General features: G+C 39.2%; 1 protein-coding gene across 1 annotated transcript; it reads left to right on the top strand.

Moving 5' to 3' along the window:
* The first annotated feature begins 69 nt into the window (after positions 1-69).
* On the top strand, positions 70-7,896 carry LOC139765009 (uncharacterized). The gene is made up of 2 exons (XM_071692068.1): positions 70-607; positions 4,400-7,896. The coding sequence occupies exon 2, from the start codon at positions 4,458-4,460 to the stop codon at positions 6,045-6,047; it is 1,590 nt and encodes a 529-aa protein (XP_071548169.1). The 5' UTR covers positions 70-607; positions 4,400-4,457; the 3' UTR covers positions 6,048-7,896.
* Positions 7,897-15,014: the final 7,118 nt, after the last annotated feature.

Here is a 15,014-nt window from a genome sequence, read left to right on the forward strand (position 1 = left end):
ACTGGGTTCCCGTAGTGTTCATTGAGCCGACAATGTCCTCTGGGCTGGTCTACACATTGTCATTCTCATATACAAATTACTGTAGGCTATAACTCATACCCTAGGCGGGTCAACACAGTCATTCTCATTTACAAATATACAAGTATATGAAACTTCATATCACGATAGCAACTACATTGAACCATCCCAGTTTTTGTATCAGTAAGCATTACTCCTGTTACTCAACAGAATAACAAAAGATCATGGAACCCATGAAACAATAATTAGATAATGAACAAAATTGTTCTTCCTTTCTTCGGAAGTTGTGATGGAAACACTATTATAAATATCACTTCCCTGAAGTGTGTTAATCTTCTTAGAATTTACATCAAGTAAATATAAGGAACTATATATATTTTTGGTTATTCAATATGCACCAATGATACAGTTCTTCGCTATTCCTAATCCATGGAGAAGCTGAAGTCAGGAACAGACATGTTAGAACGCGGTAATGAAATGTGGGGTGTTTACTTTCCCCTGCCGGTGTGTTGAGATTCCCCTGGCTGATACAGGATTGTCCAGACACCTCATGGATCACACCACTGCTACCTCATAGATTCCCTTCTCGGTAAGTGTGGGACATACTCTCCTTTTATTGATATTGGTAAAGTCTTTAATGAAACAGGTAGGAGTAGATTTTAGCAATATGATCCTGTCTGTCGACGGTATCTCTACTGTGCAGTAGACGGTAACCATTTATATAACAGGGGATACACCTGCAATTTGGTGATTTCTGCCACAGAATGCTCAAACTTTGGATGCTGTTATAAACTGACGATGCAGTTGGCTGCTGGTGGATAGTCCTGTCGCGGACTGCTCGATTCTGGTCGATAGGCGTGTCCAGGACAACTGGTTGTGATAAACATCCCAGACAACTATTTGCTGATAGATAGGCCTTCCCGGGGTAACTGGTGGCTCGTGGGTAGACTTACTCTGGTTGGATAGGCGTACACCAGACAGCTAGTCGTTGGTGGATAGTTCTACTTCAGGCAATTGGTTGTTGGTGGATAGGCGTACCTCTAGTTGGTTGATGGTGAAAAGGCCTACCCTCGACATCTACTCTCAGTTAGGTCTACCTCTGATCATTGGTTGCTAATGGAGAGGACTGCCTCAGACAGCTGATGTGCTAGTAAATGGTCTCGTCACAGGAAAATGGTTTCTTTTGCTTGGGCATATCACAGAAAAATTATTTCTTTTGCATAGGCATACCCCAAATAACTGGTGCTAAAGCTTGCTTCAGACACCTGGTTGTCAGTTTATCTAGTCTTTCCACTTAGGGGCCACCTTCATGACCTGTAAGTGATCATATTTTTAGCTTGACAGGTATTTAAAAAAATGTATATTTTATCTCTTATTAAGAGACATTAAAGATTTACAATGTGTATTTTTTCCTGGTAAGTTGGATTAGAGTGTACACAGTGGGGATGAAGCATTTCAAAAAGCTTTGTAATTTCAAAAAGTTTTGTAATCAGTAGAGTCTAATGTTAATCATATAACTCTAAACCATATGTATGCTGTGTGCATTGGAAATCCTCCTATTTGAAAGATGTTTCAAATTTTGTTATTGGGTCACAATGCGGGGTATGATATATCATCTTGGTATGCTCTCAGAGTTAATGGTTTTGGAAAGAATATTTTGATTTTATCCGATGATGATGTGGGGGATCAACTGAAGCTTTGTCCTCAGTGCTTTTCAGTACATAATTAGGTTATTTAGATTTGGTTCAGTAGAGATACAAGCCCACCCTTATCTTAGAATATGATAAATTGACATGGATTTAGAAGTAAGTTGTATTAGATAAAGAACTGGTTGATGGAAGGAAAGTAAAAGTTCTCCAAATATTTTGTTAGCATTTTATTAGGATTACTTCCTAAATGTGTGACTTTTTTGTACACTCCACCTTATAACTTTGATATTAAGATTTACTTGCCTTAAGTTGTATATTGAAGTATGTATATCATAGCAATGTTTATGAATGTTGGTACTATAACAGATTTTGATGACTTTAACCCTTTCAAAGATAGATGTAAAATCACAAGGATATGAGATGGATTTTTTCTTTTTTGATTTTTTTATAATGATGTTCAGTGTTATGACAGGGTCACTTCATGTTCCTTTTTTTATGATAAGAGGAACAGTTGGATAGAATGGTGTGCCATTTCGGTGATATACGAGCACTGTTTGTAAGGAAGGTTGCTGAAAGTGAATATGAATAAAAGTAAAACAGGAGAGAAAGGAAGACAGGTTGTGTGATGAAAAACGGAAAGTTGTGAATGAGTTTAAGACTTAATTCATTCTCAACTTTCAGTGGGAAAGCTACTGTTGAAAGTCATACAAGGAAGAATAATTGAGATGCACCAAAAACTCTCATGAATGGAAAAGATTTAAGCATAGGGTATGAAACTAAGCAAACATGGAGGATTTGGCCTACTTGTCTCAACACTAATGTACAGATGTATAACCCAAATGTATATAGATTAGGATAGGTCAGAATTAGAACAGTGGAAATGTATAATTTGTATAGCACAGCTGGAATTAGGAGGATAGATAAAATGAAAATATGAGATGTTTATGTGGTAAAAAGGACATGGACAAAAGTCTTAGGGTGCTGTGGTCTTGTAAAACATATAGCTGATATGTTGTAATACAGGAGGAGATAAACACAGAAGAGTTGGATAGATTTAGTTAGAGGATTGATTAGGACTTGCGATAAGGGGACTGGATGCATTTGAATCTTTAAGTGTATGAAAGGGATAAGATGGGAGACTTTGGGCTCAGTTGACAAATCATTTTGGTGTGTAAAGAGAAGAGTAAGAAGTTTTTTATGAGCATGGAAGTTCATGTTTCATTTTAACATGCTAGACACAAATTGAGAATATTTATGAGTGAAATTGTAGATGCTGTATGTACCAGATAATGGGAACTGAGAAATGATAATAGATAGAAATATTATAGTAACATAGAATTTGAAATACCTTAGATGACTGATGTTATCTTTGAATGGTCCATATATTCCTTCTCAGTGTACTAATAAGTCTTGCATTTCTGTATTTTGTTAGATAGTGGATACTCATGTGGCTAGTCACAGAAATGTCATTTGAGTTATAATAAATATTTTCTTATTTCTGACTTTGAGTACTCATTTGGCAATTAGGATCGGTGTTATCAATCTATATTCATCTTTTTTTTAGTTTAGTATAATAAGATAATGTTTTACTGTATTATTGTGTTATTTCCTTTTGATGAAGTTTATCTCATATATAGGGGAAATTGAATTCAATAAATTGCCTTTCTGAGAATTTTCTTACTGAAAATATGTATTTTGATTTTCATCATGGAAAGTCAGTCTCACAACTGTTATCATGTGACATTAGAAACATTACCAGGTAGTAGGTAAGTGCATACATATATTATTTGATTTAAACTGGATATATGCATATGGCACTACTGTACTCAAATCGATGCAGTTGGATCACCAGCAAAGTATACTTAAGGATGAAGTTACACTTGTCTTTCTAATTATGTTTTCATATTTCTCTTGTGCTTAGGTATCTTACCTTACCTTCCTGCCCCAGGAGTTTCTTCTGTCCTTATGAGTCTCCTGCAGCACTCAGGCAGCTAGGCACATCAAGTGGGTGGGACCACTGATCATAAAGTGTTGAGACGTGTTTATATGCAGAAAATGGAGAGTAACTGAGTAGTGAGTTTTTGGTATCTTCTTTATGCGTGTTGTATCATGGGCTTGAAGATTTTAGGGTATGTTGATACAGTGTTCATGGTGTTGGGTGATGTGCAGGGCATAAGCAGGAGAGTGTGGCTCATCTTTGTCTGGGGAGTGTGGTTTCTGGTGGGTGTGTCTGGTGGTTGGAGTTTAAAACATAGTTGGGAGATTGGTTTGTTTAGTTCTTGTTTGGTTATTTCACCGTTTATGTATTGTGAGGGGATCTTTGAGTAGAAGTTACTGAAGTGTGAGAGAGAGATAAGTGTTTTATTGAATTACTGGGGGTTGGTGGCTAGGGTGTAAGGGCTCTAGTGTTGTTGCATAGCACTGAATATTGTGCATGTTGAGGTGGAATTGTATTAGGAGGATCTTTGTTTCATTGTGAAGGTGTTGAGTGTTGATAGCTGTTAGGTAGCCAGTGATTTTCTAAAGTGCATTATTTTGTGTAGATGTTGATGGATTCTTTTTCTTGTCCAAATCTGTCATTTAGTATTTAAAGTTTAGTTGTGTAGCTTCCAAATGTTACCCTGTATCAATGTTAAGAAAAAAAATTTCAGAAATGGGCTCGTTTCTTGCACATTCAACTTGTAATACCCACAGGCTTTAGTGTTGAAATTAATGTTCTTAATTTCTTCCAGCTTGGCACTTCATGCAATTGTTTGCATTACATCTTCACCTCTTAGAGATTATACAGCCATGTCAAGAATACAAAGAAGATTGGATGTTACCATGTCCCAGCACACAGATACAATATCAGATGATAGACACCCCTCATATTTCAGTACAAAATTACGGATCTTGTTAGCTGGGATGGTACTGATAGTAGCCTTAACAGCTGTTACAATACTTTTCTATACTGTACTTCTCATTTCAAGCATTTCTGTTGCACCCACACCAGAGGGATTTAAAGGATCCAGATTTAAACAAATTGATGAGTATCCTACAGTAATTGGATCATCAATTGAATCTCAATTTTTGACATCGGAGATTCACAATTGCTCACTATCAAATACTACAGTAGTCAATATTCAGTGGAATAATTTTGCTTGGCAGAAAGTAGACAACAATAGAGTTTACTTGTATAGCTCTTTTTATGATGCAAGATATATATATTTTCAAAATCAGTATCATTATATCAGAATCATAGGAATGGCTGTTGGCAAAATACAAGAGTCATATTTTTGTAGGATATGGTATACACAGCAACAAGAACCAGTAATTGTAAAAGCAGACACTTCAGAAATATGGGGGCAACATTGGAATCAAAACCCAGATCCAGAAACCTATCATACCTACCTTTTTTCATGCCCAGTACCATTAAAAATGCACAGGAAAAACTTGTTCCCAGATTTTGTTTCAGTGTCTTCACAGCCATGTGGCAGTGTGAGTACAAAGTTACCTGTTCACAGAGAAGGTCTTCTTGAATGGCAGAATGGAGGAGCAAGTAAAAGATACGCAGTTTGTGTAAAAGGAATGGATTTTGAGGAAGATATCTCCATAAAATTGATAGAATGGTTAGAACTTCTTTATATTCTTGGTGTGGATCAAGTGTTTATATATAAATACACCATTCACCAGAATGTAGGGAAAGTTTTAGATTATTATGCAAGGTATGGTAAAGTGAGGGTTGTATCTCTTAGTTTACCAGGAGACCAGCCTAATGAACCAAAATTACGTTCATTATATTTAAAAAAAGCATTGTGGCAAAAGAGAAGGAATGAACTTGTACCATATAATGACTGTTTGTATAGAAATATATATTTGTATGATTATGTTATACCTCTAGACATAGATGAAATAATCATACCTATAAACTCTTACACATGGTTTGAGATGCTCTTAGAATTCCAAAGAAAGAGTCCAAAGGCTTTGAAAAAATATGCATCATTCTCAGCACAAAATGTGTATTTCTTAGATGTATTTAACTCCACTTTGGATCCAGAAGTACCTAAATATTTCTACATGTTACATCATACAGTTCGCAGTGCCAATTTTAGTATCATAGGGCATTCTGTTAAAAGCTTTGTATCCACCAAATACTCTCGAACTGTGTTCAATCACTACACACTTGAGCCTTTGTATTCCAGCATGAAAACAAACAAAGTTATGAACACTTCGATAGTGCAGATGAACCATTATAAGAAGCGTTGTCCAAGAGAAATATATAGTCAATGCAAGAGCAAATTTCTTTTGTACACCATGAAGGATAATGTATTAAGTAAATACAAAAAAGAACTAATATTCAGAGTGAAATTAGTTATTAAGGGAACTGGCTTGCATGTTTAAGTGAATGTTTATCAAAATATTTTTGTTGTACTTGTTCACTTTCTGTCATTAGCAAGCTAGCACCAGGAACAGTTGGAAAAGTCACATCATTTGCTCACATCCATTCTCTAGCTATTGTGTGTGGTACATCAATACTACAACACCCTATCCACAGCCAGGCCCCTCAGACCATTCTGTGGTTTCCCTTGACCACTTCATACACCCTGGTTTAGTCCATTGACAGCATGTTGCCCACTTTATACCACATATCCAGTTCACTCTATCCTGTGCATGCCTTCTGCCCTTGTGCATGTTCAGGCCCCAAACACTCAAATCCTTTGTCACTCCTTTCCATCTCCAGTCTGGTCTCCTTCTCCCTTCCACTTCTGACACATATATACTATTTGTCAATCTCTCATCACTCATTCTTTCCATAAATCCAAAATATTTCAGCACATTCTCTTCACATGTCTCAGCCATACTCTTCTTATTACCACACCTCTCTCATACTATATCCTCTATCATTTCTTACTCATTCAGTCCTCATCACACTACATATAGTCCTCAGACATATAATTTCCAATGCATTCACATATAGTCCTCAGACATATAATTTCCAATGCATTCACGTTCTTCCATACATTTTCATCCATAACCCATGCCTTGTATCCATACAACACTGTTGGTACCACTGTACCTTCAAACATGCCAATCTTTGCCTTCCCAGATAGTGACCTCTCTTTCCACATATTCCTTAGTGCTTCCAGATATCTAAAACATTTCACTTCCTTCAGTTTTTCTCCATTCAAACTCACACCCCCAACTAACCTATCTTTCTCTGGTGTTAAACCTAATAACATGGCTTTTATTTACGTTTCCTTGCATCCTTCTCCTTCCTCATACTCTCATCAGTCTGAATTCAGTGTGCCAAAGTGAAATGTGGACTTCCATGCTTATAAAAACTCTACTTTTTCACTTTTGACACTAAACTGGCTCATGACCTGAGAGCCAATTCTGCCACTTACATCAACAAAATGCTTCAACTGCATCTGGCTCCTGATCATTCCTCTAACATCTTCTTTTATATTATTCCTATCACTAATCACTTTTCTCAATATATCCATCTCTTTTATGGTTTACTTGTCCTCTTTGTACATTTTACTGCACTGCAATATCATTTGCCATAATTCTGACATCCTACAAGACTTTCCTCCATGAGCTTTTCTTTCAATTTCTCTCCTTTTAACCTTCTCATATTCTTGCTCCATCATCCTAATTCTGACTATACTGCACAGATTATCCATCTCTGCTGCTCATTTATTTTTTTAACTGTTCTGATCTATATACACTTGGGTTTTATGGCCATAGGCAGTGAGCCTCTTATACACTGCAATTAATTTTTCTTTCTTCACCTGAGCTTTTGATACACCTACAAATTTTTGTATCTTGCATAACTTCGACATTCCCAGTATTTTTTTTTTTTTTTTTTTTTTTTTTATACTTTGTCGCTGTCTCCCGCGTTTGCGAGGTAGCACAAGGAAACAGACGAAAGAAATGGCCCAACCCCCCCCATACACATGTACATACACACGTCCACACACGGAAATATACATACCTACACAGCTTTCCATGGTTTCCCCCGGACGCTTCACATGCCTTGATTCAATCCACTGACAGCACGTCAACCCATGTATACCACATCGCTCCAATTCACTCTATTCCTTGCCCTCCTTTCACCCTCCGGCATGTTCAGGCCCCGATCACACAAAATCCTTTTCACTCCATCTTTCCACCTCCAATTTGGTCTCCCTCTTCTCCTCGTTCCCTCCACCTCCGACACATATATCCTCTTGGTCAATCTTTCCTCACTCATTCTCTCCATGTGCCCAAACCATTTCAAAACACCCTCTTCTGCTCTCTCAACCACGCTCTTTTTATTTCCACACATCTCTCTTACCCTTACGTTACTTACTCGATCAAACCACCTCACACCACACATTGTCCTCAAACATCTCATTTCCAGCACATCCATCCTCCTGCGCACAACTCCATCCATAGCCCACGCCTCGCAACCATACAACATTGCTGGAACCACTATTCCTTCAAACATACCCATCTTTGCTTTCCGGGATAATGTTCTCGACTTCCACACATTTTTCAAGGCTCCCAAAATTTTCGCCCCCTCCCCCACCCTATGATCCACTTCCGCTTCCATGGTTCCATCCGCTGACAGATCCACTCCCAGATATCCAAAACACTTCACTTCCTCCAGCTTTTCACCATTCAAACTCACCTCCCAATTGACTTGACCCTCAACCCCACTGCACCTAACAATTCCCAGTATTATCCTTACAAAAATATCTGTCTTTCTGTATCTCTGATTCCTGTTCCCAGCTGGAACTATCTGAAAAGGGTGGCCATAGCAGTAGAGTCTCCATAACTAGTGAACTCCAGTGCCACTTCTTAGCCCTTAATGCATCACCCTTAACAGGTCACAGGCAGAGGGCAACTCTAATGCAGTGTTTGTAGAGGCCCCTACCTAATGTTCATACTGACTACTTTACTGAATGCTCCTGCCTAATATTCTTTCCTACAACTTCTACCTAATGCTCTTACGTATTTGTTCCTACCAAGTATTTCTATCTATCTATTGCTCCTACCATTTTGCCAGAAGTCAGGGCTACCATAAAGTGCTCATCACAGGAAAATCTAGAGTAATGAAGAATGAACTGTGTGAGTTAATTAATGTCAAGTGTTATGCACAACAAGGAGAGATTGTATGTTTGTGGACAGAATGCCAGGAGTCCATGTGTGGATGAGGCAGAAAGACAAGATGCATACCTGGGTCAGAGGGGTGCTACTTAACAACCACTGAAGTGCTGGCTCACTATGCAGCCATCATTAGACCTCTCAGTTATATACCTCCCTGTTCATTGGCTGCCTACCAGCTACAACCTACGACTAAGATATTTCATGTCTAAATATTTAAAATTACCCACAACTTCTAGTTCTTTACCATACAGACGGATTTTACACTCTGACCATTGTTTCTTTTCAAAAACTAGGGTCCTACATCCACACTGATTTAGCTGATAACAGTTTTAGTTGAATACAATTTTTTTTTTTTTTGCTATTGTTAGCTGAGATGGCATGGGCAGCTGAGGCCCTAACCAAAGCCATCCCATTAATGCTATATTAGAAAGTGTAGTGGGTGTTGGGAGGAAGAAGTAAAGTTGTTAGTGAAAGAAAAGAGAGGCATTTAGACAACACTTACAAGGAAGGAGTGAAAATGATTGGGAGATGTATAAAAGAAAGTGGCAGGAGGTCAAGAGGAAGGTGCAAGGGTTGAAAAAGAGGGCAAATGAAAGTTGGGGTGGGAGAATATCATAAAATTTTAGGGAGAATAAAAAGATATTTTGGAAGGAGGTAAATATCAAGTGTAAGACAAGAAAACAAATGGGAGCACTGGTGAAGGGGGAAAGGGGTTAGTAATAACAGGTAGTGATGAAGTGAGAAGGAGGCAGATTGAGTATTTTGAAGGTTTGTTAAACATGTTTGACAATAGAGTGGCAGATGTAAGGTGTTTTGGTTGAGGTGGTGTTTGAAGTGAGAGGGTCAGGGAAAATAGTTTGGTTAAGAGAGAAGAGGTAGTAAAAGCTTTACAGAATATGAAATCTGGCAGGGCAGGGGGTTTGGATGGTATTGCAGTAGAATTTATTAAGAAAGGGGATGACTGTGATTTTGATTGGCTGGCAAGGATATTCAGTGTATGTATTGATCAGGGTGAAGTGCATGAGGATCGGCAGAACGCATGCATGGTGCCATTGTACAAAGGCAAAGGAGATAAAGGTAAGTGTTCAAACTACAGAGGCATAAGTTTGTTGAGTTTTCCTAGGAAATTGTACAGGAGGGTACTGATTGAGAGGGTGAAGGTATGCACAGAGTGTCAGATTGGGGAAGAGCAGTGTGGTTTCAGGAGTGGTAGAGGATGTGTTGATGTTTGCTTTGAAAAATGTGTGAAAAGTACTTAGAAAAACAGATGGATTTGTGTTAGCATTTATGGATCTGGAGAAGGCATATGAAAGGGTTAATTGAGATACTTTGTGGAAGGTCTTAAGAGTATGGGGTGTGGGAGGAAAGCTACTGGAAGCAGTGAAAAGTTTTTATCAAGGAGGTAAGGCATGTGTATGAGTAGGAAGAGAGGAGAATGATTGGTTCCAAGTGAAGGTCAGTCTGTGGCAGGGGTGTGTGATGTCCCCATGGTTGTTTAATTTGTTTATGGAGGTTGGTTAGGGAGGTAAGTGCTAGAGTTTTGGAGAGTGGTGGGTATGCAGTCTGTTGTGGATGAGAGGGCCTAGGAAGTGAGTCAGTTGATGTTTCCTGATGATACAGCTCGGGTGGCTGATTCGAGTGAGAAACTACAGAGGTTGATAACTGATTTTGGAAAAGTGTGTGAAAGGAGAAAGTTGAGAGTGAATGTGAATAAGAGCAAGATAATTAGGTTCAGTAGGATTGAGGGACAAGTATATTGGGATTTAAGTTTAAAACGAGAAAAATTGAAGGAAGTGAAGTGTTTTAGATATCTGGGAGTGGACTTAGCAGTGGATGGAACCATGGAAGCGGAAGCGAGTCACAGGGTGGGGGATTGGGCCAAGGTTCTGGGAGCAATGAAGATTGTATGGAAGGAGAGAATGTTATTTCAGAAGGTGAAAATGGGTATGTTTGAAGGAATGGTAGTTCCAACAATTTTATATGGTTGTGAGGCATTGGCCATTGATAGGGTTGTACAGAGGAGGGTAGATATGTTGGAAATGAGATGTTTGAGGACAATATGTGGTGTGAGGTGGTTTGATCAAGTAAGTAATGAAAGGGTAAGAGAGATGTGTGGAAATAAAAAGTGTGTTTGAGAGAGCAAGAAGAGGGTTTGTTGAAGTAGTTTATCATATGGAGAGAATGAATAAGGAGAGATTGACAAAGAGGATAACAACCCCATCCATAAACAAATTAAACAACCATGGAGACATCACCCACCCCTGCCACAAAAAGACATTCACTGGGAATCAATCACTTTCCTTTCTTCCTACTCATACACATGCCTTACATCCTTGGTAAAAACTTTTTCACTGCTTCTAGCAACTTACCTCCCACACCATATACTCTTAAAACCTTCCACAAAACATTTCTATCCACCCTATCATATGCCTTCTCCAGATCCATAAATGTTACATACAAATCCATCTGTTTTTCTAAGTATTTCTCACATACATTCTTCAAAGCAAACATCTGATCCACATATCCTCTACCACTTCTGAAACCACACTGCTCATCTCCAATCTGATACTCTGTACATGCCTTTACCCTCTCAATCAATACCCTCCTATATAATTTCCCAGGAATACTCAACAAACTTATGCCTCTGTAATTTGAACACTCACCTTTATCTCCTTTGCCTTTGTACAGTGGCACTATGCATGCAATCCGCCAATCGTATACTCATATATATACATAAACGCCCATACATGTACAATACATACATATATGTATGCATATCAATGTTATTTATTTATTATTATATTTAGTCGCTCTCTCCTGCGTTAGCAAGGTAGTGCAGGGAAACAGATGAAAGACTGGCCCAACCCACCCACATACACATGTATATACATAAACGCCCACACACACACATATACATACCTATACATTTCAATGTATACATACTTATACATACGCATTCACAGACATATACATATATACGCATTCGTACTTGCTGCCTTCATCCATTCCCATTGCCACTTCGCCACACCTGAAATGGCACCCCCCTCCCCCCGTGCGCGTGCAAGTTAGTGCTAGGAAAAGACAACAGAGGCCACATTCATTCCTACTCGGTCTCTAGCTGTCATGTGTAATGCACCGAAACCAAGCTCCCTTTCCACATCCAGGCCCCGCAAAACTTTCCATGGTTTACCCCAGACGCTTCACATGCCCTGGTTCAATCCATTGACAGCAAGTCGACCACGGTATACCACATCATTCCAATTCACTGTATTCCTTGCCAGCCTTTCACCCTGATTGCTCAAAATCTTTTTCACTCCATCCTTCTACCTCCAATTTGGTCTCCCACTTCTCCTCATTCCCTTCACCTCTGACACATATATCCTCTTTGTCAATCTTTCCTCACTCATTCTCTCCATGTGATCAAACCATTTCATTACACCCTCTTCTGCTCTCTCAACCACACTCTTTTTATTACCACACATCTCTCTTACCCTTTCATTACTTACTCGATCAAACCACCTCACACCACATATTGTCCTCAAACATTTCATTTCCATCACATCCACCCTCCTCCGCACAACCCTATCTATAGCCCATGCCTCACAACCATATAACATTGTTGGAACCACCATTCCTTCAAACATACCCATTTTTGCTCTCTGAGATAACATTCTCGCCTTCCACACAGACATATACATATATACACATGTACATATTCATCCTTGTTTGCCTTCATCCATTCCTGGCACCACTTGCCCCACAGGAAACAGCATTGCTACTCCTCGCTTCAGTGAGGTAGTGCCAGGACAAGAGACAAAAAAGGCTACAGTCGTTCACACTCAGTCTCTAGCTGTTATGTGTAATGCACCGAAACCACAGCCAGGCCCCACAGACCCCTCCCTGATTCACCCCAGACACTTCACATATATGTGAGTGTGAACGAATGTGGCCTTTTTGTCTTTTCCTGGCACTACCTTGCTGGATGGGGGGATGCTGTTTCCTGTGTGGTGGGGTAGCGACAGGAATGGATGATGGCAGCCTGAGCCAGGTACTCACCGCAGCAACTTTTATTTTTGTTTCTCTGTGGCTAAGTATCACATCACACTTACTTAAACTTACTCTTTTATTTCATGCAATTTCCTAACCATAAAACCATTTTTAAACAACCATGGTGAAATCACACAAAACTGATGCACTTCCACACTCATACCAAAACTCTCACTCATGTATTCCTTTCAGCATTTAAGATTTCCATGTGCACTAAATCAAGTCAGGACTTCATAAAGTACTTCCTGTACTTAATCATATGTCTTTTGTGAATCTGTAAATGAGTTATAGACTCTCTTGTATTTTTCATATGTGCTTGCCATTTTCTGCAAGTAGTTGGTAGGCAGCCAACGACCAGGGAGGCTAATGACCAGCACTACCCACCTGGGTATCGGGAGGGTTAGTGATGGTTGCATAGTAAGCCCACATTTGATTAGATGTCATGTTGCAATCCTCTGACCCAGGTAGCTGTCTTTTCTTTATGCCCCACCCACATGTGGACTACTGATATTCTGTCCACAAACATAAAAGCTATCTTTGTCATAGATAACACTAGATAACACAACTTGCACAGCTCTTTCTATGTAACTTTAGATTTTCCTGAGGTGGGCACTATGCACTAGCCCTGCCTTTAGACATAATGGTAGGAACAGTGATGGAAGTAACAGGTAGGAGGTAGGAACATTTAGGCAGGAGTAGGAGGTAGGAACATTAGGCAGAAGCATTATGTAGTAGTAGTCAGTAGGAACATTAGGTAAGAGCCTCTGCAAATTCTGGACTAGAGTTGCCCTCTGCCATTTCCTTGTTAAGGTTGAGGTACTAAAGGCTAAAAAGTGGCACTGGAGTTCACTAGCTATGGAGAAACTATTTCCTGTGGCCATCCTTCTGAGGGAGTTCCAGGAGGGAACAGGTGTCAGAGATATAGATCAATAGATAGCAATGTAGGTACCTGAGCTTTAGAGGGGAAGTTCCTCACTTAGCTCCTTGCCCTGTTCCTTCTTATGGAAAGTAATACAAGAAGGGAGGATTTCTAGCCAACTGCTCCCGCCCCCTTAGTCACCCTCTACGACATGCTGGGAATATATTGGCAGTATTCTTATTCCTCCATCCCGAGGGATAAATCCCCAGGGATTTTGTATATTTACCCGATATATTCTCCACTACTTGTGTAAGGGTGAAATTTTATCTGATCTTCACAACCTCTTCCTTCCTAAGTCTACCATGTTCCACACTAACGGAGGGTTCCCTGTCTTATAAATCCTGTTAACTATGCAAAGGAGACTTATTTACCTATTATTCTTTCTTTTACTTCCCTTTACTTTGTAAAGCAAATAATTGCTCTCTTTAAGCAATTAACAAATACCCGACCACTTTCCCATGCTTCCATTCTTGCTTCCAGATCCACTCCTCAGCAGTTTCACCTAACTTTTTCACTATCTTGCTCACTACTCCATCTATGCCCCCACTTTTCCATTCTATGAAAGCTTTGCTACTCTCCCTGCTTCTTCCTTTGTTATATCTTCCCATCATTTTTTTTTTTTTTTTCTTTTTCAAACTATTCGCCGTTTCCCGCGTTAGCGAGGTAGCGTTAAGAACAGAGAACTGGGCCACTGAGGGAATATCCTCACCTGGCCCCCTTCTCTGCTCCTTCTTTTGGAAAATTAAAAAAATTGAGAGGGGAGGATTTCCAGCCCCCCGCTCCCTCCCCTTTTAGTCGCCTTCTACGACACGCAGGGAATACGTGGGAAGTATTCTTTCTCCCCTATCCCCAGGGATAATCTTCCCATCATATATACATGTTTTTATATTTCTTACATCAATTCTTATTGTATGAATATACAAGTTTCTCGTGTAATACAAAACTGCATCAAAATGAGTGTAAAGAATCCTGAAACAAATGTAAGTCTTGTGATAGTCTTCAAAATATGAATGTGTACTGGAAATGTGTATGAAAACTGTGCAAGAGAAGACACTCATCTGCTTTTAAAGCTAGAATTTCCTAATTATGTACATCATTTACATTTTTCCTCAAAATTTCATGGGGCTGCAATTGTTCTGGCTAATATCAGGCTATCTTCTTATATATAAACAATTGTTTATTTTATTTATCTTCTCTTGGTCTTTAGTGCCCTCTAAACTTATGAGAATTAATTGGATAAAAATGCTGTA

The sequence above is a fragment of the Panulirus ornatus genome, chromosome 52 (genome assembly GCF_036320965.1).
Source record: "Panulirus ornatus isolate Po-2019 chromosome 52, ASM3632096v1, whole genome shotgun sequence".
NCBI classification, from domain to species: Eukaryota; Metazoa; Arthropoda; class Malacostraca; order Decapoda; family Palinuridae; genus Panulirus; species Panulirus ornatus.